The sequence below is a fragment of the Prionailurus viverrinus genome, unplaced genomic scaffold (assembly GCF_022837055.1).
Source record: "Prionailurus viverrinus isolate Anna unplaced genomic scaffold, UM_Priviv_1.0 scaffold_40, whole genome shotgun sequence".
In the NCBI taxonomy this organism is placed as follows: Eukaryota; Metazoa; Chordata; class Mammalia; order Carnivora; family Felidae; genus Prionailurus; species Prionailurus viverrinus.
Window position 1 is genome coordinate 4,021,811 of NW_025927608.1, and position 22,704 is coordinate 4,044,514.

The following is a 22,704-nucleotide window of genomic DNA, read 5'->3' on the forward strand; positions in this document are numbered from 1 at the left end:
CCCTGGGCTCTCGCTGTGCAGAAGGCTCACTGACTGACCCCGGCAGCCTGAGAAGAGCTCCGAGTGTGACCCAAAGAAGGATGGTTGTGTGCCCTTCCAGGGAACGTGGCTCCGGCCCCGAGGGTCAGCATGCAGCTCGAGCAGAAAACACGTGGGCTGGCAGCGGCTTACGAGACTCCGGGAAGGCAGCCAGAAGTTGCCAGTGACCACGGATTCCCACCTCTTGGTTCCAAATTGCTGCCACATGGCGAATGCCACGTGCTCGGGGTACCTCAGGCAAGACCAAGCACCTGCCCCCCACGGGAACCCATCTCAGGAAGAGACACAGAATAACAAGACATCAAGCAGGATGCACTGGGCCCCTGGCCTCCAGGGCCCTACGGTCCCCAAAGACGCATTCCTGAAGGATCTCATCCTAGGCTCCAACCGCCGCCTTCCTCTTCACTCTTTATAGACTGGAGTCCCCCTAAGATTTCACCTGGAAAGAGTTCCAGTAAACAAACAAGTTCAAATACTATTAACCGGGCCCAGTCCCCCGTACCTGCCTCATCTATTAAGACACTGAGCCCAGAGCCAGGGCCGGAGAGAAGGAGCCTGTGCCCTGGAAGACGGACACAGCAGGTGCGGCGACCACAGCTGTGAGAAGGCACCTCTGTTCCTCCAGAGCGGGGGACGCGGAAGCCTGGGCTCCCCTGATGGGGGGGACTTCCACACACGCTCGGGGAGGGCACCACGGGCCGGGCCAGGGGGTGAACACAGCACGCTGCACCCATGTCCACGACGAGCTGGCCGCCTCTCCTTCCTGTGCAGGCTGGGGGAGCGAGGAGAACAGCCCCTGTGGGCGCAGAGCACCCCTGGCCCGCACTGGAAACCTTCCCGAGGAGCTCTGCGCCCCGGGGCCCGGCTGGAGCAAAGGGCCGGGGGCCGGAGAGGGCACTGGCAGAACAGACCGACGCTGCAAGTCATTACCGAACGTGAAAAAGAAGCAATTTCCCAGTTTTGGCTATTCTTGTCAGTTTGCCTTGCTTTCAATGTTTAGAAGACAGTGGGAGATTTACTTAATTCAGAGCGAGCGGCTGGCTTTGCGTCCACACGAGTCCTCACATCAGCATTCAGGAACCACCTCGAGGACACAAACTAGGTCACAGCAGCATTTCCTTGAAGTCCTGAATGGCAGCGAGCAGACCCACCAGCTGGTGCAGGATCCTGTGGCTTCGCTCGGGAGGGACGGTCGGCGCGTTCAGACATTTTCTGTTCCTTTCAGACACTTCCGTGCGCCTTCGTGGTGGCCCCGGCTTCCCGGACCTGGAGCCCTGGGCCCATGGCCACTCGGACGTGTCCTGACAGCGGCCGCCCTCCTCTCCCACTCCTGGCCTGCTGCCCCGTCCGTGAAAGTGGGCAAAGCGATGGGAAAAGGCCATTCCCACAGGTGACGGAGAAGACACTGCAGGAGAGACATCTCTGTGGGAGCGGGATAGCCGGGTTTTGGCAGGAAAAGCCTCTTCCCGCGCCATCGAGCGAGTCTTCCAGACTGTGCAGCGGCGGTCGGAAGCCACAGAAAGACCTGAGAGCAGAGTGTCCACCCAGGCACCAATGCGGAGGGGCTCTCAGGGCCCCCGGGGGAGCTGGTCCACACGTCTGGCTGGCTGCTCCCACGGCAGACAGAAGTCTCGTGAACAGTAGAGAAGTCGGGCCCAGTAACGACTGGGAACCAGATGAACAACAAGTGAACGACAGGTGGATGAAGAGCTGGCACGGGAGGGCCCGGGGGCTCACGCGCCTGCCCTCTGACCTGCGTGTCCTGTCACCTCCCTCTGAGAGACCCCTGAGTCTCCGGGGAGGCCCCACACCCGGCTGATGGTTCCTCTCTCTGGTCCGCACCACCTCCCCTCTCCTGCAAGACGCTCAGACCCCACCCTCGCCAACACCCCCCCCAGCTCACCTCCCCCACCCTCCCCAACACCCCACCAGCTTACCTCTCCCCCCAACACCCCCTCCAGCTCACCTCCCCCCTTCCCAACACTCACCTCCCACCCTCCACGGTAACACCTCCCAGCTCACCTCCCCCACCCTCCCCAACACCCCCCCCAGCTCACCTCGCCCCTTCCCACCAACACCCACCCCCCACAATAACACCCCCCAGCTCAACTCACCCACCCTCCCCAACACCCACCTCCCACCCCCCACAGTAACACCCCCCCAGCTCACCTCCCCCCACCCTCCCCAGCCCACCTGCACCCCATCTGCCTGCAGCCCCAAGGAGGCTCCTCCCAGGTACACCTGGAATCCAACCTCCGGCACGCACTCCCTTTCCCGATCTGATTTGAGAAATCCCCTTTAGAGCAGAAGTCACAGAGAGCATCCCGTGCACAGACGCGGAAGCGCCGTCAGCCCTCAGTCCTGAGGGCTTTCCCCGCAGGGACAGGCTGCCTCTCAGACACAGCGTGGAGTACCGCGACTTGTGGCATCCTGCGGACGGGATCAGAGAAGCACAGCTGCTGGGGTCACCTCGCGGGGCGGACAGCTTAAGTGAGCACGTGGACCTGGGGTGGCTCCACAGGGCCGGGGGCGCATCGGCGTGCGCCCGGGCCCGTGGCACAGGCTGTGGGGCTCCTCCGGGCCGCTGACGGCTGCCCGCCCCACGAGCCCCCTCCGAGAGGGAAACGCGTGGTCCCGTCTGTTCTGCCGTTTTCCGCAAGATACGCCCCCGTCCGCAGACGGGCACCCGGGCCGCACACAGTCTGGCATCCCTGCTCGTCTGCCGATCGGTTTACGCGGGAAAGAAACGAGAACGAGCCGGATGCGCCGCTCACCACGAGCTCTCAGCTGTTCGTGGGGCCTCCTGCGGGTCCAGCCACCTCACGCCCCGCGGCCGGGAAGGTCTCCGCAAAGCATTCCTTCGTGCTGAAACTAGGTCTCGGTCACGCGAGCACAGAGACGCGCAGAGCCGTGCCTGAGGCACGGTGCGCTTCCGGAGGCCAGGCCCCGGGGTGGAGGCAGGAGAGGAGACGGATGCAGCCAGGCCGTCCCCTCGTCCCGCAGCCGGGCTGACCTGAAGCTGCAGACCCCAGGCACGAGAACAGACTCTCACCCGGAAGACGAGAGCCCCAGAAAACAAATCTCGGCGATCGCGGGACGGTGCGCGCCGCCTCCCCGAGCTCACCGCGGCCTTCCCTTCCTTACCGACGCCGGTTCTGATCGGGCCACCTGCTCAGCTCCAACACCTGCTTCCCCACCTCGCTTCCGGCCAGGGGAGGCCACGTGGCAGCGTCCCAGCTCCTGAGGCTCGGGCGGAGGGCTCCCTCCCGACACGGGGGCGCCCCCCGGGGGCGCACACCCCCCCCCCACGCCCCCGAGCAGGAAAGCGGATGCAGTAAGGACGGCGAACGCCGGGCGGCGGTGCCGGGAAGCAGCCCACCGCGAGGCAAACACGTCCCTGTTGGTGAGGTTTCCTGTCGACCGCAGCTGGACGCGATCTGCTCCCCAGGCAGCCTGCCATCTGACCCGCGTAACAGAGCTGCAAGGGGGCCTCCCCTCCCCCACACTCTCCCCGCCTCCCGCCTCTTTCCACCTGCTCTGCCACAGCCCTCACCGTGACCGCTGTGGTTTCCGGGCCGATCCCAGCCCCCCATCCGGTCGACAGATCCCTTCCTCACTCGGCACGTCTGACCCATGGCTCACCGTGCTCTTGTTTGTCAAGCCACCGCAGGTCTGGCCCCTGACCGTCCGTCCAGCTTTCTCGGGGCGTTGGGGGGGGGGGGGGGTGTGTGTGTGGAAACTCTTGCCCCCACTTGGCCTCGGAACCCGGCGCCCGAAACGGCCGCGCCTTCCGCTTCCTGAGGCCAGCCCCGTGCCTCTGAACTGGCCTGGCCTCGCCGGGCCACAGACTCCTCGGAAACACAGACCGTGGCTCCACAGTCCCTAAATGGCAGGTATGCGGCACTGCCCAGAGCACAGGCTGCGGGAGGAGACGGCACCACACTCTCCGTCCCCCAGACGAGGAGACCAAGGCTCCGAAGGACAGATGCGCCCAGGGCCCCAGAGCAAGGTCGGCAAACTTCCTGAAGGCCCAGGTAGCAGTACTATCGGCTCATGAGCCGCGTGGTCTTGGCTGCTGATTGATTCTTATACAAAAGCGCCAAAGGTGATGTGCAGATGAACTGCAGCTCCAGGAAAACACCTTGCGGCAGGAGACCGGACTCAGGCCGTAAACCCTGGAGGCGCAACACGAACCCAGGCTCCGGGGCTTCTCCCACCCGACGGAGTGGCCTCCCGAGATGCACCACTGCCTGCCACGGGGAGGTGTCCACGCCCGTGACGCCGCCCCCAGCAGCTCGGGGCCGGGTGGCGCTGGACACCTGGAAATACCCCGGACGGCGGGTGATGAGGCAGAGCGGGACAGCGTCATTCCTCGTGCAGATCGGAGTCCCAAACAACGGTGGCTCCAGCGGCATCACAGGGCGCCCTGCCCACGCCTGCCATCCCGCCCTCGCACACCCGCCTTCCCCGCCCTCGTGCACTTCATCCTCTGACCAAGCCCTCTCTCTGATGATAAAAAGGCGAAAATACAGCCTCTTCTTGACTTCCCACACGACGAGAGTCTCACAACCGCCCAGCAGTCCAAACTTCCGTTATCTTTCCTTAGATGCCAAAATCCAGGTCTGTGGTGAGAGTCAACGTCTACACACGGAACTGCCCTGAGGATGCAGCCCCGAGTGCCAAACCCACAGGGAGAGGCGCTCTCGCGCTGCCCCCACGCCCCGCTCGGCCCCCTCTGGCTCCTCAAAGGCAGCTGCTGGGGGCCTCGCTGGACTCCTCCCCTCCCCCCCCAGGTCATCCTCAGGCCCCGGCCTAGACTCCGCTTCCGCGGAGGGGACCCGCTGTGGGCTCCGTCCCATGCACCCCTGCTACCCACACCTCCCGTCCCACGCTTCCCTGACTTTATCTTCACGCAGCGTGACCGGGACGTCGCGAGAGGAGGGACCAGGCCCACCCTGCGTGCCGACCTTGCTGATCAAACAAGCAAACGTCAGAGGCACCGCTTGGCCCCAAACCAAATAAAGAGAACCAGCTGTGGGCTTCAGATGCTTCCTCGGCTCCCCCGCCACAGACATGGCTCCAAGAAAGGAAGGATTTATGTTACAGACCTACTCCCTCCAGTCTGGCGCCCTGGGTCTGTCAGACCCACTGCGTCCTCAGGACAAAGAACCAGGCGGTACCTAGCTGGCTCGGTCAGCGGGGCCTGTGACTCTTGATCTCGGGGTTGTGAGTTCAAGCTCTGTGTTAAGTGCACAGATTATAATAAACTTGAACAAAGAAACAGGGGCACAAGGCACCCGCGGCACCAGTCCGCCCGCTTCCCTGCAGCGTTTCCAATGCTCACGTGGCATCCAGGCCAAGCTACGGAGCCTCTTCTCATCAAAAGTCCTAGAACGGCGGCTCCCAACACCCCAGCCGACACAGGACTGGGCACCAGACGCAGGGACGTCCCTTCGGTGTCGGCGTCCGTGAGAAGCACGCACCGGACAGGCGTGGCCGACGTTCGGCCGTGCCTCACTGACCGGAGCCGAGCTGCAGAAGACACTGTGGTCGGGGAACACGTGGCAGGCGGGACGTCGGGTTTGCAGGGGGAAGACTCGGAGGAGTCCCAGCACCCGTGTCTGAAACGAGGGCCGCGTGGGTGCCGGGACCGGCTGCGGCTGGCGGGGGACCGAGCAGACCTGCGGGCGTCATGAAGCACCAGCCACACGTCTCCGTAGGCGTGAGAAGCGGCCCTCGCTGGCCAGGCTCCGGCGTCGGCGTCTCTGATCGTCAAGACATGCGGGTGCAACGGCCTCGGTGGCCTGCTTCTTCCCGGCGGCCCTCCGCGCCGCGGGGAGACAGGAGCCACGAACACGGCCCGCCCACGCTCTCTGCAGGGACGGTCCGCGAGTAACGGCCACCTGCTGTGTTCCGTGAGGGCCTCCACACCACCAGGCCCGAGAAGACCCTGCAGCCGTAAGTCTGATATTTGAACGTAAAGCCACGTGACCTCCACACTTCGAATCGCCCAGAGTCGTGGAGATGCCACAGACCTAGAATACGGAATCGCATCTAACGGTCACTCTCCCTCAGGGACGTGACGGTGCCACGGGCCAAGCACGTCGAGAACCAAGTGCACACAAACATGGGTGACCTCGGGCCACGAGCACGTCAGCGGGGCAGACACGGGGTCTGGCCCTGCAGTCAGGACGGGGGGTCACGGCCCGCAGACCCCCGTCGCCATTCCGCTCAGGGTGCTGGGCACGGACCTCGCTGAGCCCCGAGGTCGTTATCGGGTGGAACGGGATTCTGCGCGAGGAAGCACGCGGGCGCCAGGAGTGCCATCGGAGGGGTCATCGCCGTTACTTTTGTTCCGGGCTCCTACGCTGTCCTGCCCTGCCCGGTCACACGGCCACGCCCGAGGAAGTGCCACCGGCCCCCCGCCTCTGACTTACCTGAGTTGTCTCTGGCTACCAGACCCTGCGAGAAGTCCCCCGGGGCCGGGGAGGCCCTGCTGTCCCACGTGGCGGCGTCCAGGCCGTTGCAGTACTCCCACCTCTTCTGCTGGAGCTCCTGCAGCCAGTAGGCCATGAGCTGGCGGTTAGGAGCCTACGAGAGGAAGGAGAGAGCAAGTCAAGGCCAACGACGGGACCGAGGGCCGGGACAAACCACGTCCCGCGAGGACGGACGCACACCCTGCCCCTCGAGGGGAGCGTCAGGAAGAACAGGCCAAGGACATCTCCCCGCCAGGGTGAGCGGCTTTGCTCACCCGGCCAGTGAACGGCACGAACACCAGGAATCCAGCCCTGATGAGAATCTTCCCACATCCCAAGATGACACAACACCCTCCACGGAAGCCTGGAGGACGGCATGGTCTCGCCGCCCTTTCACGCTGCACACACACACGTCCTGTCCCAAGAACTCACACCTCGTGCACGTGTGGCCGCATCCTGGCCGCGTCACATCAAACGACAGTGGTTCCAGCTGATGGCACCTGGAGAGCATACAAATACCTCTGCACGTCCGGGCGGCACGTCCAATGGCTAAAACTTTTAACACCGAGGACAGCAAGTGCCAGAAAGGGCACAGGGCAACCGAACCCGTCACAAGCCTCTCTCCCAGCCCCTGAAGACACGGCGAAAGCCGTGCTTGTGCGAGAATGCTCCGATTTAAAGGGAAACATCTGACGGGGGAACAGTCAGTAACCTCGTGAGTATCTCTCACTAAATTCCTGGGCAAAAACAAACGTTAAAGTCCCATGTTTTCAACGTCTGACTTACTACTCGTGTTTCAAAAACCTGGTCGGGAAGACACCCCAAACCACCTCGAGGCAATGACTGACTGGGGCTCCTTCCCTTTTGGGGCGCCCGGGAGGCTCAGCCAGTGAGCATCTAACTCTTGGTTTCAGCTCAGGTCATCGTCTTACAGTTTGTGGGTTTGAGCCCCGCATCGGGCTCTGCACTGTGAAGAACCTGCTTGGGATTCTCTCTCTCCCTCTCTCTGCCCCTCCCTCCCTCACGCACCCTCGCTGAAAATAATGAACAAGCAAGCATAAATAAGTAAAGAGGATCCAGAAATCACTGAAAGCACCCCAACTTCGATCCCGCGTGCTGCCACCAGGGAGACAGGAGACTGCGAGGGCCCTGCCGTCAGGCGCTCAGACCAGAGACAAAAGCGCAGGCTGGCAGGCAGGGCGGCCCCGTCAGTCGAAGCACCGCCTCCGTGTTCTCCCTCTGGTCTCCCCGCACGGAGGACTGAACGGAGATCCGACCTGACTCAGCCCGGATTGAATCAGAATCACAAACGAAATCTCTCAGGCGCCCGGGTCCAGTCTGGGTCCGACACGTAACGTTGGTCCCGATCTGCCAGGTCCAGCACAGTGGCCACTGAGCATGCGAAACGCGGCCGGAGCCACACGATCGAAAATATTTTGGACACGGTGGATTAAATAACATATATTAAAGCTACCTCATCTGTATCCGAAAACTTACAAGCATCTGTTACGGCTCGTACCGTATTCATGTTGACAGCACTGGTATAGAGGTAACAGTAAATTGTCCGTTTTGAGAGCCAAGGTTGGCAGAAACCCAGGGGGTGGGCAGTGGCCTCAAGGACTGAAACGCAGGCCAAAGGCAGCAGGTTCCTGAGTGTGGGACAGCCACCACTGCTCCTCCCAAGGACACTATGACTTGAGAAGGCTTCTCAGTTCTTTACCTACAGAGATGCCAACACTCTTCAGGGACCACAACAACAGGCCCGGCTCATCTGGCTCACAGATGCCCTTCCTGGACGGGGCAGCAGGACCCCCAAGTGATGTGGTGTCACAGAACACCCAGCGAGTCTGTCACCAGGAGCTCACCGCTGAGCTCCAGCCCCGCTGGTGACGAGCGAGCCAGTCGGTGCTAAAGCCTATCGCCACCACATCTGCCAAGCACCCACCGGCCAGAGGGGTGGGGAGCAGGACTGGGAGAGAGTGGGTATCTGCCCCACACCACCCCCAATTTAAATGCTCTGATCCCAAATTCTGGAGAGCCACACGGGCATTCCAATCATGCTGCAAGGGGCAGAGCCCAGGCTCGGCTCAGCACACAGAAGGTGCCTGCATGAGACATGTGACCACCATCTGTCTGAAGACTCACGGGAACCACACCGAGTCTCCCAGAACACCGGTCTCTGTGACTCCTACACGTCCCTCAAAGCCCAGCACAGACGCTACCTCCAGAGCTCACACCAGCACGCACCCGAGGTGAGCTTCCCACGGAGGCGGGCGCACTCTTTTCGTGTCCCTCGTTAGTCTGCCCTAGCTGCTCCCGCGGGCCTCTGTCCCCAGACCTCCACCAGCCCCAAACCCAGAAGCCCCCACGCCTGAGGGAGCAGGGCCCCACCTGTCCCTTCCCCTGGACCCTGGGACGCTCCCCACCAAGCCTGTCTCTGTCCCCAGGGCTCAGAACTGTCCCGCATTAATCGGTCCAAGTGAATTCATTTCAACACGTGCTCACTCAGGGCCCACGCTCCTGGCAGGGGGCGTGCTACTGGGGGAGGGGCGGGTCTCAGGCCTTGTCCCCCAGCCACATTCCCCCACCCCCGGATCCCAGCCCTTCGCTCCCCTGGTAAAGGGTCCCCGCCCATCAAAGCACACCCTCACCTGCTTGGACTCCGTGACCTTCCTGGAGACCTATCTCGACTTATCCATCCAAAAAAAGGAAAAGGGAACGATGCCACGCACACACAAATGTTTGTTCGTTCCCTTGACAAATATTTACCGAGCGCCAACGAGGGCCAAGTGTCGCCGTTCGCACACAACTGGGGGAGACGTGGTCTCCCGAGACACTCCCAGTGAGCTGTCTCCTTTACAGCAGCGACAACCAGCTAGAGTCAGATTCACAATTACAATCAAACTACGAAATACCTGGTTGAAGAAATCCTCATGCATCACAGAAACTTCCCAAAAATCCGGTCAAAATTCTAAAGGAGCTCTTCAAAGCACAGCACAGAAATTCTGAAATTCATCTGCAGTTTAACCTGCAAGATTCTGAACAAAAAACACAAGGCCTGGGGCTGTGCCCTACGAGGCTGGGAGGCGCGTGACAAAGGCCCGCGCGGCCAGCAAATCGAACACAGAGCAGATACCAAATGTCGCACTTCAAGGAAAATCAGCAGGGAAAAGACCTTAGTTATTGAGCGATGGCATCAGGACAACCAGTTAAAAGTTTGGAAGAGAAGAAAATGGATTCAAATTTGATTCACGATTTGAATGTACAACAAAAGTCATTTAAGTCACCAGGAAATGCCTAAAGGATTAAAATCAAGTTTGTCTCTTTCTGCCTCTGGCGACAGGAACCTCGTAGATGGAAGGGCTGACTCGGCGTCGGCAAGAATTTGGGGGAAGGTTCCCGCCGAGCCGTGAGCCGTGAACCGCGCCCCCGAAGCGCCCGGGAGGCCCCGAGGACCCTGCGCGCCAGGGAAGAGCCCAGGACTGCGAGCCACAGGGACAGACGGACGCCCGGGCGGGCGGGGCGCGTCACGGGGCTGATTCCTGTCCAGGCAACAAAAGAGCCGTGGCTACTCCAACATGCCCGTAATCGTGGACCGCAGAGACCTTTCTAGTCCCAAGGCGGCCTGCAGAGGAAACATCTACGCGTCCCCTCCCCCACTCATGCTCTCTCTCTCAAAAATAAACATTTTAAAAAAACAGCCTACTTTAGACTTTCATTTTTTTTAATATGAAATTTGTCAAATTGGTTTCCATACAACACCCAGTGCTCATCCCAACTGGTGTCCTCCTCGATGCCCATCACCCACCCCACCCCCTCCCTCCCACCCCCCCATCGACCCTCAGATTGTTCTCAGTTTTCAAGAGTCTCTTCCGGTTTGGCTCCCTCCCTCCCTTTTTTCCCCTTCCCCTCCCCCATGGTCTTCTGTTAAGTTTCTCAGGATCCACATAAGAGTGAAAACATATGGTATCTGTCTTTCTAGACTTTTATTTCAAAGAAGAGTAACAATCTGCATTTGCTGTGCAAAATGTGGGAAAGGAGGAAAAAGAGGGAAACGAACTTGACCTTGTGGGGTGCGTCCTCTCACGCGCTCCTCGTGCGTAAACACACGCCGGAAGAACACGTTGGGCCTCTACGTGACGTGCACGTGGGAGGGGGGGGGAGGTGCGCTGTCACGTGAGCACGGACCACGTGCCATACATCAACCTGAACGCGGGGCACATGCGGCCAGGGCGGTATCACCCGCTGAGCCCGGGCTCGCGCACGGTGCCTGGAGCCTCACTGTCCGTCCACTCCCCACCCCCTCCCACCCCCGTGCCGCGTGCTGTTAGGCAACGTGTGCAACCGGCCGGCGGGTGGGACGGGAAGGGAGGAACCGACCTGCTGAGCCGGCTCTGAGGGTCACAGGAGGTCGCGCACGTCCGGCTCAGAACGGGGCCCCACAAGCAGCTCCCTGGGCAGCCACGACCCGCGTCCCCTCCGCCACCCAAGACCTCGCTGGCTGGCCCCGCCAGAGCTCCAGCCCGCGTCTGTCCCTCGTCTGTCCCTCGTCTGTCCCTCGAAGAGGAGGAGGACGACCGCGCCCATCTCCGCATCTCCCTGCGGCACCTCCCGAATACTGACACGGTGCACGTAAAATCCGGAGCGGTTCGCGCCAAAGGTAGCTTCCGCGCCAGGGGCGACACAGAGCGGGGTCTCAGGGAGCACGGCCGTCGGTCCGCAGGGTCCACTGGGCGCTCTCAGCCACGACTCTGAGCTGAGCACGCGACTTGCGGACCCACTGCGGGGAACGACGGGAGCGCCGTGCGCGAAGCACGAGGCACGGAAGACAGAAGCTGCTTTCCAGCCTGAGGGTGTCGCCAACTCTCCAAGGTCAAGGTCTGTCCAGCTCCCGGCTGGCGCTCCCTGGCATTCTCCTGGCTCATCCGCCTCGGCCCCCCGCGGCAGCGGCGTGCCCCAAAGCCTCTTCTCACGCCCACCCGGTGAGGTCACCCGCACCCCAAGCTTCAAGACTCTGATGGCTTCCGCGGGCCCTGCAGTGCGCACGCTAACCGGCCCACGCCTCACCCCACTCCGCAGAACGGCAGCCCTCCCCACACCACACGCAAGCAGAGCCCAAGTCGGCTTCCACAGCCCCGCTCCGCCTGCCCCACCAACCACCTGCGAACTCCGATGCACGCCTCAAGCCCCGGTCCAGACGTCCCACCTGCCGTCCTTGGCAGGACCGGTCTTGCCCTATGTGACGACACAGCATGACGGTCGGGCGCTCAGAATGCAGACCCTGGGCTCCTCCCCAGAAGGTCGGGGCCCACCCACGTCTGCAGGGCGGGAAGAATCGGCGTGATCACCAGTCTCCGAAGAGCCACAGAAAGGAGGGTGCGCAGAGGGACGGACCCGGTCTGCACCTCTCCGGCCACGTTGCTTAAAAGGACACGATGTCTGCTTGTCATGAAGGAATCTTGTTTCTTAAGCCTGGAAAAGCCCTAGATCCCCAAGGCGCATCTAAGGTAATTCTTCCATAAGGAATAAAAAGCACAAGAATATTGTAAGTGGTCTGATGATACAAGACTCAGAGGAAAAACAGACGACAACCCAAATCTGATAAATAACTTTAGGTTCCAAATTTTCTTCTGAATGTTTCGAAATCACGAGCCTGGCCAGGATCTCAGGAGGTCTGGCCCCGTACCAATGAAACAGATGTAGTTGTTCCCTGGGAGGGTGCTGAAGCCTGAGTCCACGCCAGTGGCAGACACCGAGAAGGGCGTCCGTCCGGGCCCTCCGGCCCCCGGAAAGTGGACGCGTCTGCACCGACCTTCATCCTCGGTGGGTGCCACGAGCACACACCTCCTACCTTTTCCAACTGCTAACTCGAAATGAGCATTTTCATGTTAGCGATGAAAAAAATTAACATGAGTTGTGGTCTCCATCCTGTTCAAAGGCTGGGCAAGAACCCAGACCCCACCTCCCACCCACTCGGGGACACAGACACCAGAGGGGTTCCCCCTTCACCACTCAAGCACCCTCTTTCAAAGAGCAAATCCCCCGAGACAGACCCACCTGTCAGCTGACATCTTTCCAGCTTCAACGATGTCACAGAGATGAGCAACCGAGGGCAAGGGTCAGGGAAGGAGGGCCCAGACAAGGAACGCGGCAAAGCAAATGCACGCTCACAGATGAGGCGGCACCACAGATAAGGGATCGTGGGGGGCCGGGCCAGGTGATGGACTTCGCCAAGAAAAGGGCAAGGCCACTCTCTGGGTCTGCTCTCCCTGCAGGAAGTACGGAAGCCCGTCAAGGCGCTTTCTGTTTCAGAGAGAAAGGGGCACGTGGCCTCCGAGTGGCCACAGGGTTGCATTCCTGTGGCTCCCTATCAGCTCTGCTGTTGCACAATCAGGGAGAGCCAGGGTTTTATGGACTCAGGAGAAATGCAGACTGCAGCCACAGCCAGCAGCCCGTGGACAGCCCCGCACCACCCTGCCTATGATGTTTCCACACACCACACAGCACTGCGCTGTTCCGGCTTCAGTTTTTAACTTAAAAGTAGGACACGGGAGGGGCACATGAGTGGTTCAGTCGGTTAAGCGTTGGACTCTTTTTTATAAAAATTTTTTTTTAATGGTTATTTATTTTTGAGAGAGAGAGAGACCAGAGCATGAGCAGGGGAGGGGCAGAGACAGAGGAAGACAGAATCCAAAGCAGGCTCCAGGCTCCGAGCTGTCAGCACAGAGCCTGACGTGAGGCTCGAACTCACAGACTGCGAGATCGTGACCTAAGCTGAAGTCAAACGCTTAACCGACTGAGCCACCCAGGCGTCGCAAGAGTCAGACTCTTGATCTCACGGTTCTTGGGATCAAGCCCCGCATCTGGTTCTGTCCTGACAGCACAGAGCCTGCTTGGGATTCTCTCTCTCCCCCTCCCCACGGTCTCTCTCAAAATAAATAAACTTAAAAAAAAAAAATAGGACACAGGAATGAATGACAATATGAAGTTTTAGGAACTGGGGCTTGGGAAGGGGAGGCTCCAGGCCCCACACACCAGAGACCCGGGGGGTCAGGGGAACGTGGCACCAGAGATCCTACCCTTTAAGCGAGTTTGCGAGCCATCTGGGAGGCATGCTGATTTCTAACAGTCTTCTGGGCAGAGCTGGTGTCTCAGGAAAGTGTTGGGTGGCTCCCCTAGGTCACTCTGTTACTCACCCTTTGCTGGGTGAGAATCTGGGGGCTCTACAAGTCCTTATGAGCTCCTCAGTGGAGTCGATCACTAAACCGCACCCCCCAGAAATACCCCCAGGACGCTGGGCAGCACTACTGGCCCAGGAGACACAAACCTCAGGGCCTGGGGGAATTGGGGCGGGGTGCCAGGCCCCAAACCACTGCTCGTAGAAACTCAGAATGCAAAGCAGATGTGCAGGCAGAAACCACAGGGCGTCAACCTGAGGGTAAGGGGCTCACGCCTCACTGGTCTCCGTCCACACAACTGCTTCCAGTCGCACAGAAAACCATCAGCAGCCCGGCCCCTCTGGACTTCACAGCCAGGGGGAAGGCTCAGTCACGATCCGGAGGACGGCAGTGGTTCCCGAAGAGAGGCCCCCAGAGCTGCAGTGGGAGGGCCGGGGTGACGGATAAACATGCGGATTCCCGAGGTGCACTCCGGCCTACCAACCGAGTCGGGATCCCTGGGGCAGGACCGACTGTGCAGAAACAGGATCCCAGGAGGCTCCTTTCCTACATGCAGTTTGAGAACCACGGTTCTGAAAAAGATGGTTCCTTTAAACAGCAGATTTGAAAGAAAGACCACCGGGACAGGGTCTGCGGGGGCGCCGGGCACGGCTCCCAGGCAGCAGAGGTCTGTCCGCCTCTGGCACACGCCTCATCCCTGCAGGGAGACACCACCGCCTCACTCACTGCTAAGGCAGCCCCATGGGGAAGCTTATCGTCCACACCGTCCATTTCCAAATCTCCCGTGGCTAATCCTCTTAAGCCTAGGCTGCAGCACGGATTGGGTACGGGGAGGTTCAGGTGTCTGTGCACCACCCGCTACACGTGAGCCTAACTTCCTACCGATGGATTAAAGTCGAAATACGAAGCAAGTGCCACAAACTGCTAGGTTTAGATAATGACACATCCCTCGTGTGTCTGGGGAAGACTCTAGCGCCCAAGCGGCTGCCGCCCCGCTACGGGACCCCAATCCCTCACTCGGCCCCCCGGGGTCGGGGCACGCTGCCCTCTGAAGGCCCGAGCAATCCTGACTCGGGGATAAATGACCCTTAGAGCAAAAGCACGTCATGACTTCCTCCGACCCACAGAGCCACTGAGGACAATGCCCCAATCACACCTCAGAACAGGACAGGACAAGCTCCCCGAGGCCAGAGACAGCACCTGACTCTCACCAGGCGCCCATCACGGCCTCGCTCGACAAGATCCGTTAGGCGAAAGGCTGACTGACCACGTCACTCCTGGAAAGTCAGGCCACCTTGTCTGCAAGCACAGTCTTTCCTCGACATCACAGAGCTGAAGGGACAGGAAAATCGGGCCCACTGCCTACAAATAATTCCTATAATGCAAGGTGAACAGCTCTGACGGCACGGCCTTGCCCACCCCCATCCACCACCAGGCCTGCCATCCGACACTCAGACCCGTTCTGAGGGGCGGACCGAGCGCACACGGAGCACTGCTCCCTTCTGGGGGGCCTGGGAAGGGCCAGAAGTCTGAAGGACTCGGCTCCGGACCCCTCCCCACCAGATTCCGGTTCTCCCACAAAATCAGCCTGGGAAAGGTAAGCAAATGACTGGGAACACGTCCCGCTGGCCCAAGAGGAGCTCCGTCTGTGAGCAGCTATGCAATCGTACCAAAACCCAACCACTCCCCGGCCGACCTCCTGCGGGGAGCCCTCGATGACCGTCACAAGGTCTCCCCAGTGCTGCAGTATTCACAGGATTATCACACGGACCACAGACGTCTGGCTCCGGGCCACATGCAAATCGGTCCTGCACATACAGGACCCCTCCTGTTCGCTTACTCTGGGAAGATGCCACCCCCGCCCCCCAGAATCAAGACACCGGCAGGCATCCCACCTTCACGCCCAGCGCTGAATCCTGAAGCCAAACACGGCTTCTCTGCGAAGGTTTTCCAAAGGCATCAGGTGCTAGACTATTTTTCAAGTCCCGATACTATAGTTTCTTAAATGCATGGAAAAACTATCGCCACATCTGCAGGGAAAGCATAACCTTACAGCACAGCAGATGCTCTCGAGACACTCGCTGATGACCACACAGACACTGCGGCAGGAGCATCCGGTCACACTGAGCGTCTGCGACACGCCTGCCACTCCCCTGAATGCTGGGGAGGCAGTGCTCCCAGACAGTCTCTGCCCGCGGCCACGTACCCTGGTAGGACACAGCATCGGCGCTCCAATACCCGAACGGGACTGGACCCACCTCCAGGAGCGACAGCACCGAACCTCTGTCTGCTCAGGGTTTCCGGAGCGGCCTGGTGAGCTACAGCTTATCTGGGAAATTGTGGGATCCGCAGGCTCCCCAGGGATGGTCCTGGCCTCTTCCCACCCAGGGGGCCTCGCACGTCACCGACCGCTGCAGGCCGAGTATTTAGGGGCTTAGGGGGCGCGAGTTAGAAGCGTCGCCATCCACACTGCGCTCACTCTGTGACAGCCGAGGACTGGACCTCGGGGATGTAGGCAGACGCCCACCCCGGTGTCACCCAGACCCTACTGCATAAACCTCTAAGAGAAATGATGGTTCCTAATTAAGCCCCACTTCGAGAGTCATTTCTACAATAACAGGGTTCTTTGCTTTCCTTGGAGGAATTTCGCTCTGATCAGACAGGAAGACTGAAACCCAGCGGCTGATGGGTAAAGGCGCCCGAACAAGGACACCTGTCCGCCCCTCCGAAGCCTCCGTGAGCTGGCACTTGGTGTCCACACCTCAACCCCGGACGCGTTCGGCCCTCCTCTTCTCGGGGAAACGGCCACGTCCAAAGGGGAAGGAAACTGGTAACGTGCATACGAGCAGAAGTGGAACAGGAGAGAATTTGGTGAAGGTGGATTTGGGAATGTTCTAGCAAAGGCAGTCCACCGGGTGGGGCAGCTTCCCAGACCCCGCTGCCCCCGAAATGCGGTGCTTAAGCAGCACAGGGCAACCGTATCTCCAGTCTCACAATTCAAACCTTCCTGCCAGCGTGGGACATAAACGCTTCAACCCTTACTACGCAGACTAGATAATCGTCCAACGTACCCAGATGAAAATATCAGACACGACCCAACCACCGGTGTGGAAGAGGAAAAAACAAGGTTGAACCCCTGCTGAAAACTGCTGGTTCCTGTGGCCTCGGCCCCAAAGGCCTCCCCTGCCAAAAGCTGTGCCCCCCATCTCCCTGGCTGACACCTGGCCCTCGGCATTCCCCCGTCATTCCCTTCCCCCTCCACCCCTGCAAGTCTTTCCCAGCGCCCCCCCCCCCCCACACACACACACTGGGACCCCTGTCCCCTCCACAGTGTGCAGCACTGGTTGGTGTTATCCATATCTCCACACACTCCAGAAAGCCCCACAAGGACAGGACTTGTTTTGTTCAGCTGAGCCCCCAGGGCCTAAGCAGAGGGAATGAGTGAGCGGACGAGAAGTGCCCCAGGCCCTCCTAAAACAGGAGGTTCAAGCAACCCCAGCCCAGGGCCACCCCCAGCCCACCGCCTACTTTCATACACCTATGAGCCGGGAATGGTTTTTACACTTTTAAATGGTTGGGGGAAAAAGACGGAAAGAACATATTTTGCGACATGTGAAAATCACATGAAATTCAAATCTCAGGCCACAGATAAAAATTATAGAAATGCTGCCACGCTCGCTTCTTGGCTGTTTCTGTCCCATGAGAGCGGAGCAGTCAGAGAAACAGCACGGTGATGAGACCTAAAATATTTACTCTGTGGCCTTGTCGTTAAAACCTTCCCCCTCCAACTACACCAGCTCCTCAGAGTCCAGCCACGGACGTGAAACACAACAGACCGAAAATCGGGACCAGCCGGAATCGGGGTGAAGCTCTCTGAAGAGCGGACGCCTGTTGTACTCGTGGGTGCTGCACGCCAGGACAGTCAGCTCGCCTGAGGGGTCTGGCTCACCCTTCTAGAGGCCCGAGGCCTGCCCCCAAACCAGAAGGTGATCCCCTTCTATGCTTTCACTCCACAGACGTCTGCCTGGGCACCTACTCTGCGGGCAGCGTCCGCGAGGTGAGGATACAAACATCAGGAAATGGGGTGCCGGCCACGCTGTGGATGATGGATCAGAGGAAGCCACGGTGACATCACACGATGACACAGCACCTGCTTCTTAGGAGCTTATTAACTGGGAGACCGAGACGAACCCATGAGAAGTCAGGTCTTGATAAAACAGCTCAATGACACTTGAAGACCGCCGAGTGGACCTCTAGGGCCCGACAGCCGAGCAGAACCATTCAGCCCAGAAGGCCGGTTCAGCGCCTCCCTTCTGTGTGGGACACACCAGGCTCCCCCGAGCTAACACATGCCTGTCATTAAGCTGCGAGGGGTTTCAACACCAGAGAAATGTGCATCCTTCCCACAAAAGTGGGTTAAGAATAAGGACGCATGCCTGTGTAGTTGCGCGTGGTTCAGAAACTGACACCACGTCCGTTTGAGCACCAAATAGCTCCAAGAAAGGGGCCCAGGGAGGGGATGCATCTGCTGACAGTCTGGTGATGCCCGGAGCGCCCCAGGCTGCAGAGACCTGGCGGAGGAGAGGGGCTCCTGCTCTGTTTTACCCGCAGTCAGTCCTCCCTGCGCGCCAGCTCGCTCCACAACTGTCCCCTGCACCGGGGAGAAGCCTCCAGCACACCAGACTCGCCGGCCCCAGAAGCATCGGCCTCTGCCTGACCACTGTACCAACTTCCAAGTGCAGAATGTTCCCGGTGCCTTTTTACTACATGAAAAAGGCAGAAATCAAATGCAGTAAAGGGAAAACCACTACCCCTTATCTAATCCCAAACCACTGGTATTCAAAGTCAAAGAAGGTACACTTGTCAGAACAGATAACACAATTAGATATTCTGCATTTTGAACACTCAACTATTCCCGGAGTCTCTACTTCCAAAGAGGGTCTGAGTCTAGCTTCCAATCTCAGGCAAATCACAGCCCCTCTCTGGCCTCCATTCCTTGTAAAATCTGTAATATAAGGCGCTGGACCAGATCCCTGAATTCAGGAATAGAGAAGTTTAGCAAGAAATCCCAGTATCAGCTTTCGTTAAGACGCAAGCAGTAAAACGTTCTGAAAAAGCCAGCGAAACCACAGCTCTGCCAGAGAGGGCTGACAGACGCTTTAAAACAAGAAACACATGAGAACACAGTACGCAAACTGCTGATTTTTCGTTTCCTCAACTCATCTGTCAAAAGAAATGGTATCTGTAAAATGATACCCAACCAGCCGAAGCCAAAGCCTCCTCACTAACCTGAGGCTCCCCTCTGCAAGTCAGAGGCTCCCCCATGGCCGAGGACCCTGAAACGAAGCGTCAGCTCTTACAGGAATCAGTTCTCGGACCTGAAAAGCGGGAGGAACATAAATCACTAATTTCCACTTTTACCACCACAGAAGTTTTACGCCCGCAGCTCAAAAGTGATCACTATACGCCGAAATTCCTCCTCCAAGTGAGCCCCCACTCTGGAACCCGGCCTTGCCTGTGTCTCCATTCCCACGGTTTTTGTAAGGCAGACCCTCAGCTTTACAGATTCGTCCCAGTCGGTGATCCACATGAAATCCACATCAAAACTCATTTCCTTCCTTAAAATACTCTGAATGCACACAAAGGTGGACAGAATACCGTAAGAAGCACGGTGCACCCACCACCCGTCCCAGACGTAAACACGGCAAGGGGTAAACTCCATCCTGAGTCCGGGGCTCATCACCCCACGCGGCCACCACTCAGCACACAGACATCTGCGTGACCTTTTTAACCGGTCCGTAAACGGTACCGTCTGTGTGCAACCATTCCGTAACCTTTTCTTGCTCAGTTTTACGAGCCAAGCGTGTCGACAGCTGTTTCTTTACGTTCACTGCTGCATAATACTCTGTCTGTCACATGACCATACCATGTACTTGGCCACGGACACTGCTTGTTTCACGTGGCTGCCGCGTGGTGCCCGCTCTGCGCCAGCCATTTCCCACGACATTTCCTGGACGCTCACAACTCGAGGAAGAGGAGACTCTCCCTGGACTGAAAAGGACACTGGGACAGACGGGTGGCGTAAGCCGCCCAGCACAAGCGCACGGCAGACCCGGGCGAGTTCCAGACCACTCACCTCTCCCACCACAGTCTTCAGGCTCAACCTCAAAGCCCCACTCAGGTCCACACCAACATTATTCGCATTTTTCTAAACAACAAACCTCATAGAGGACTCGGAAGTCCTCTAAGACAATCTGAAAGAGGATGCTCTATTTCGTTCTTCAACAAACAATCCCACAGTAAATGCATCTGACACAGGGCGGTCCACACGCAGTGAGGACAGGCCTTTCTCTGGCACAAGTCCGGGTGCTCCTGGAGTCATTCCCAAGTTTATACAAACGGTTTCTAAGTCAGCCTGAGCTGAACTGCAGCCCTGCCTGGCTTCCTCTGGAGGAACAGGCCGTCTGCACCCACTTGGAGCGGTGTGGAAGGGCCTGGAAGAACCCAGGACCCAGAGTCTGCTTGAACCGCAACAGCTGAGCAGCGGCGGCTCTGAGAATGGCTCCAGCTCCAGCTCCAGCTGCTGCCGGCTCGGCTCGGAGGTCCGGCAACAGCTGTGCGCTCACCAGGCCCAGGGACTCCTCAAGGCCCCCGCCGCTCTGCACTTGGCCCGGGCCCGCGCAGCCCTGCTGCTCCGCGACGGAAGACGGTTGAGGGTGGGGGCTCGGGGGAGGGGGGCGGGGGCCGAGGCCAGGAAGGAGATGCAGACTTCAGCAGGAGGGCCCCCGGGACCTGAGGGCGGGGAGGCCTGTGTGTCTCCCACCCCGTCTCGGCTACAAGATTAAGGAAGCCTCGTCTCGGCTACAAGATTAAGGAAGCCTCGCTCGGGCGGACCCGGTTAAAGCAACCCCTTCCCACCTCTCCCAAGAAAACAGGCTCCGCCACTTTCGGGCTGTGCGACCCCGACAGAGCGCCCCTGCCCGCCAGGAGGGGCTGCAGTGAGTGACCTCTAAGGGCCCCGCCGCCCCCGACTGTGTGCAGCGCGAGGGCAACCGGCGGATCCCACTCAACCCCACGCCCCACGAGGGAGACGCACCGTTACCCCCACGTTACAAAAGAGGCAGCGGAGGCACAAAGGGGTCGTAACCCAGGCCAGTCGAGGAGCCCTCAGTCGCGAACTCCCGGGAGGGCGCGGGGAGCCCAAGAGAGCGGCGGGGGCGAAGGACGGGTCCGGGCACTGCGCAGCCCGCAGCCCCAAGCCCGGGTCCGCTGGGCCCCGGGGCGGGCGGGGAAGGGAGGGACGTGGGCGCCAGGGGCGGGGAGGGCCGGGGACGCCCGGGACGGGGGCGGTAGGGGAGGGGACTCCAGGGACGGGCGGGCGTAGGGGAGGGACGGGGGCGCCCGCGCCGGGGTCGCCAAGGAGGGACGGGGACGCCGGGGGCGGGGGCCGCGAAGCGACCTGGGTGCCGGAGGGGCGGGGGCGCGCTCCCACCTTGAGCACCGTGACGGCGCCCGCGCTGTGCACCTGGAAGTGCGCGGGCGGCTCGGCGCCGGGTTCGGCCGCGTCGTCGGGGCCCTGGTAGCTGAAGCAGGCGTCCGCGATGTCTAGGTGGCCGAGGGGCAGCGCGTCCTGCGGGCTCTTGAAGTAATAGAGGTAGCAGCGGCGCGCGTCGAACACGAACCAGCGGCTGCGGTAGCCGCGCAGCGGGCCCTTGCCCGACAGCTTCTGCAGGTAGCCGCACAGCCGCGCCGGCCCCGCCGCCGCGCCCTCCCGCTCCTCCTCCTCGGCCCGCGCCCCGGGCCCCGGCATCGCCGCCCAGCCTCCGCCGCCGCCGCCGCCCCGGCTTCGCGCGCCCCCGTCAGCGCGCCCCCGCGCCGCCCCCGCGCGCCCCGCCCCGCCGCTGCGCACGGCCCGCGGGCGCGCAAGGCCGCCTGGGACTTGTAGTTCGCCGCCCCCGCCGCCCCCGCCGACTCCGTCCCGGGGCCGACTCCGCCAGCGAGCGTGGCGGTCCCCGACCCTGCCTTGCGGGGAGCTTGCGTCTTGCGCGGGGGCACGAGGGCCGCGGCACCTGCCCCGGGCCGCCTGTGCGCGCCATTCGCCCGGGGCCCGCAGCACCTGCGGGAGGGGGCGGGGTGCGGGGAGGCGGCCGACGGCGGGAGTTGGGGGGGCGGGGCCCCGGGGAACGGTCGCGGAGGGCGGGGCGGCCCGGTAGAGGCCACGACCGTGCAGACCGGCCGCCGCCAGAAGAGAGGAAGCGTGAGAAACGACGAGACCCTGCCGGTGGCGACAACGTGGACCCAAGGCCCTCGTGTACAAACTGAAAAACACACGGAGACACAACGTCGGAGCAGAGAAGAATCTGGCGCTCGCCGGAGGGGGGCGGGGATGGGGGTGTTCAGGCTTCCAGGTGCAGCTCAGGGAACAGCCGGTGCTGATGTAGCAGCGACACCGGCGGGTCACTGTCGTGCACCTGAGACCAGTGGAGCACGTGTGCCAAGTGCACTTCCGCTGAAAGAGGAAGGTAATAGCCGAGTTTCTGAAAGGGCCAACTCAAAGCAAACACCGCGCCGTCTTCCTTCCGCGTTTTTTTACACAGGTCCGTTAACAGACTCAGTAAAAGGCGGAGAGCTGAGCCTTCTGAGATGGGCAGGGCACCACCAGTTTCCGGGAAGAGAGAGCTCGGCCAGCCAGACATGCCCCCTACCTTCACTGTCGCGGGACATAGCTTTGGTGGGCGCCCCCACCCCCACCCCAAGGATCTGCCGGGCGTGGCCCCCACCTTCATGCCCTGGGTTCTCTTTGAGCACAAAACACAGGTGTTGAGGGTGGTCTCTGGAGTCAGACTGATGGGATCCGTCTTCTAGCTCTGCTACTAACCAGAGGTGTGACCTTGGGCAAGTTACTTAACCTCTCTGAGTCTCAGCTTCTTCACCCAGGGAATGGGGATAATACAGTTCGTACTACTGTCCTTGTGAGGGTTACAGGAGAAATGCACAGCAAAGTGCTCAGC

The 22,704-nt window shown here is 60.4% G+C and overlaps 1 protein-coding gene across 6 annotated transcripts in view; it reads right to left on the reverse strand.

The window, feature by feature from the left end:
• The window catches only part of TBC1D2B (TBC1 domain family member 2B), a 65,238-nt gene extending 43,710 nt beyond the window's left edge, over nucleotides 1–21,528 (reverse strand). For 2 of the 6 annotated variants that reach the window (XM_047846768.1, XM_047846767.1), the window contains exons 1-2: nucleotides 21,186–21,528; nucleotides 6,477–6,630 (exon numbers count right to left, since the gene is read on the reverse strand). In XM_047846768.1, the coding sequence (XP_047702724.1) occupies nucleotides 6,477–6,630; nucleotides 21,186–21,503 (472 nt within the window). In that variant the 5' untranslated portion in view covers nucleotides 21,504–21,528. Of the gene's footprint in view, nucleotides 1–6,476; nucleotides 6,631–10,580; nucleotides 10,601–11,675; nucleotides 12,081–12,572; nucleotides 12,794–18,982; nucleotides 19,054–21,185 lie in introns of those variants that run through there. The other 4 variants (XM_047846769.1, XM_047846770.1, XM_047846772.1 and 1 more) reach the window with 4 other exon arrangements.
• Between the last annotated feature and the right edge of the window lie 1,176 nt (nucleotides 21,529–22,704).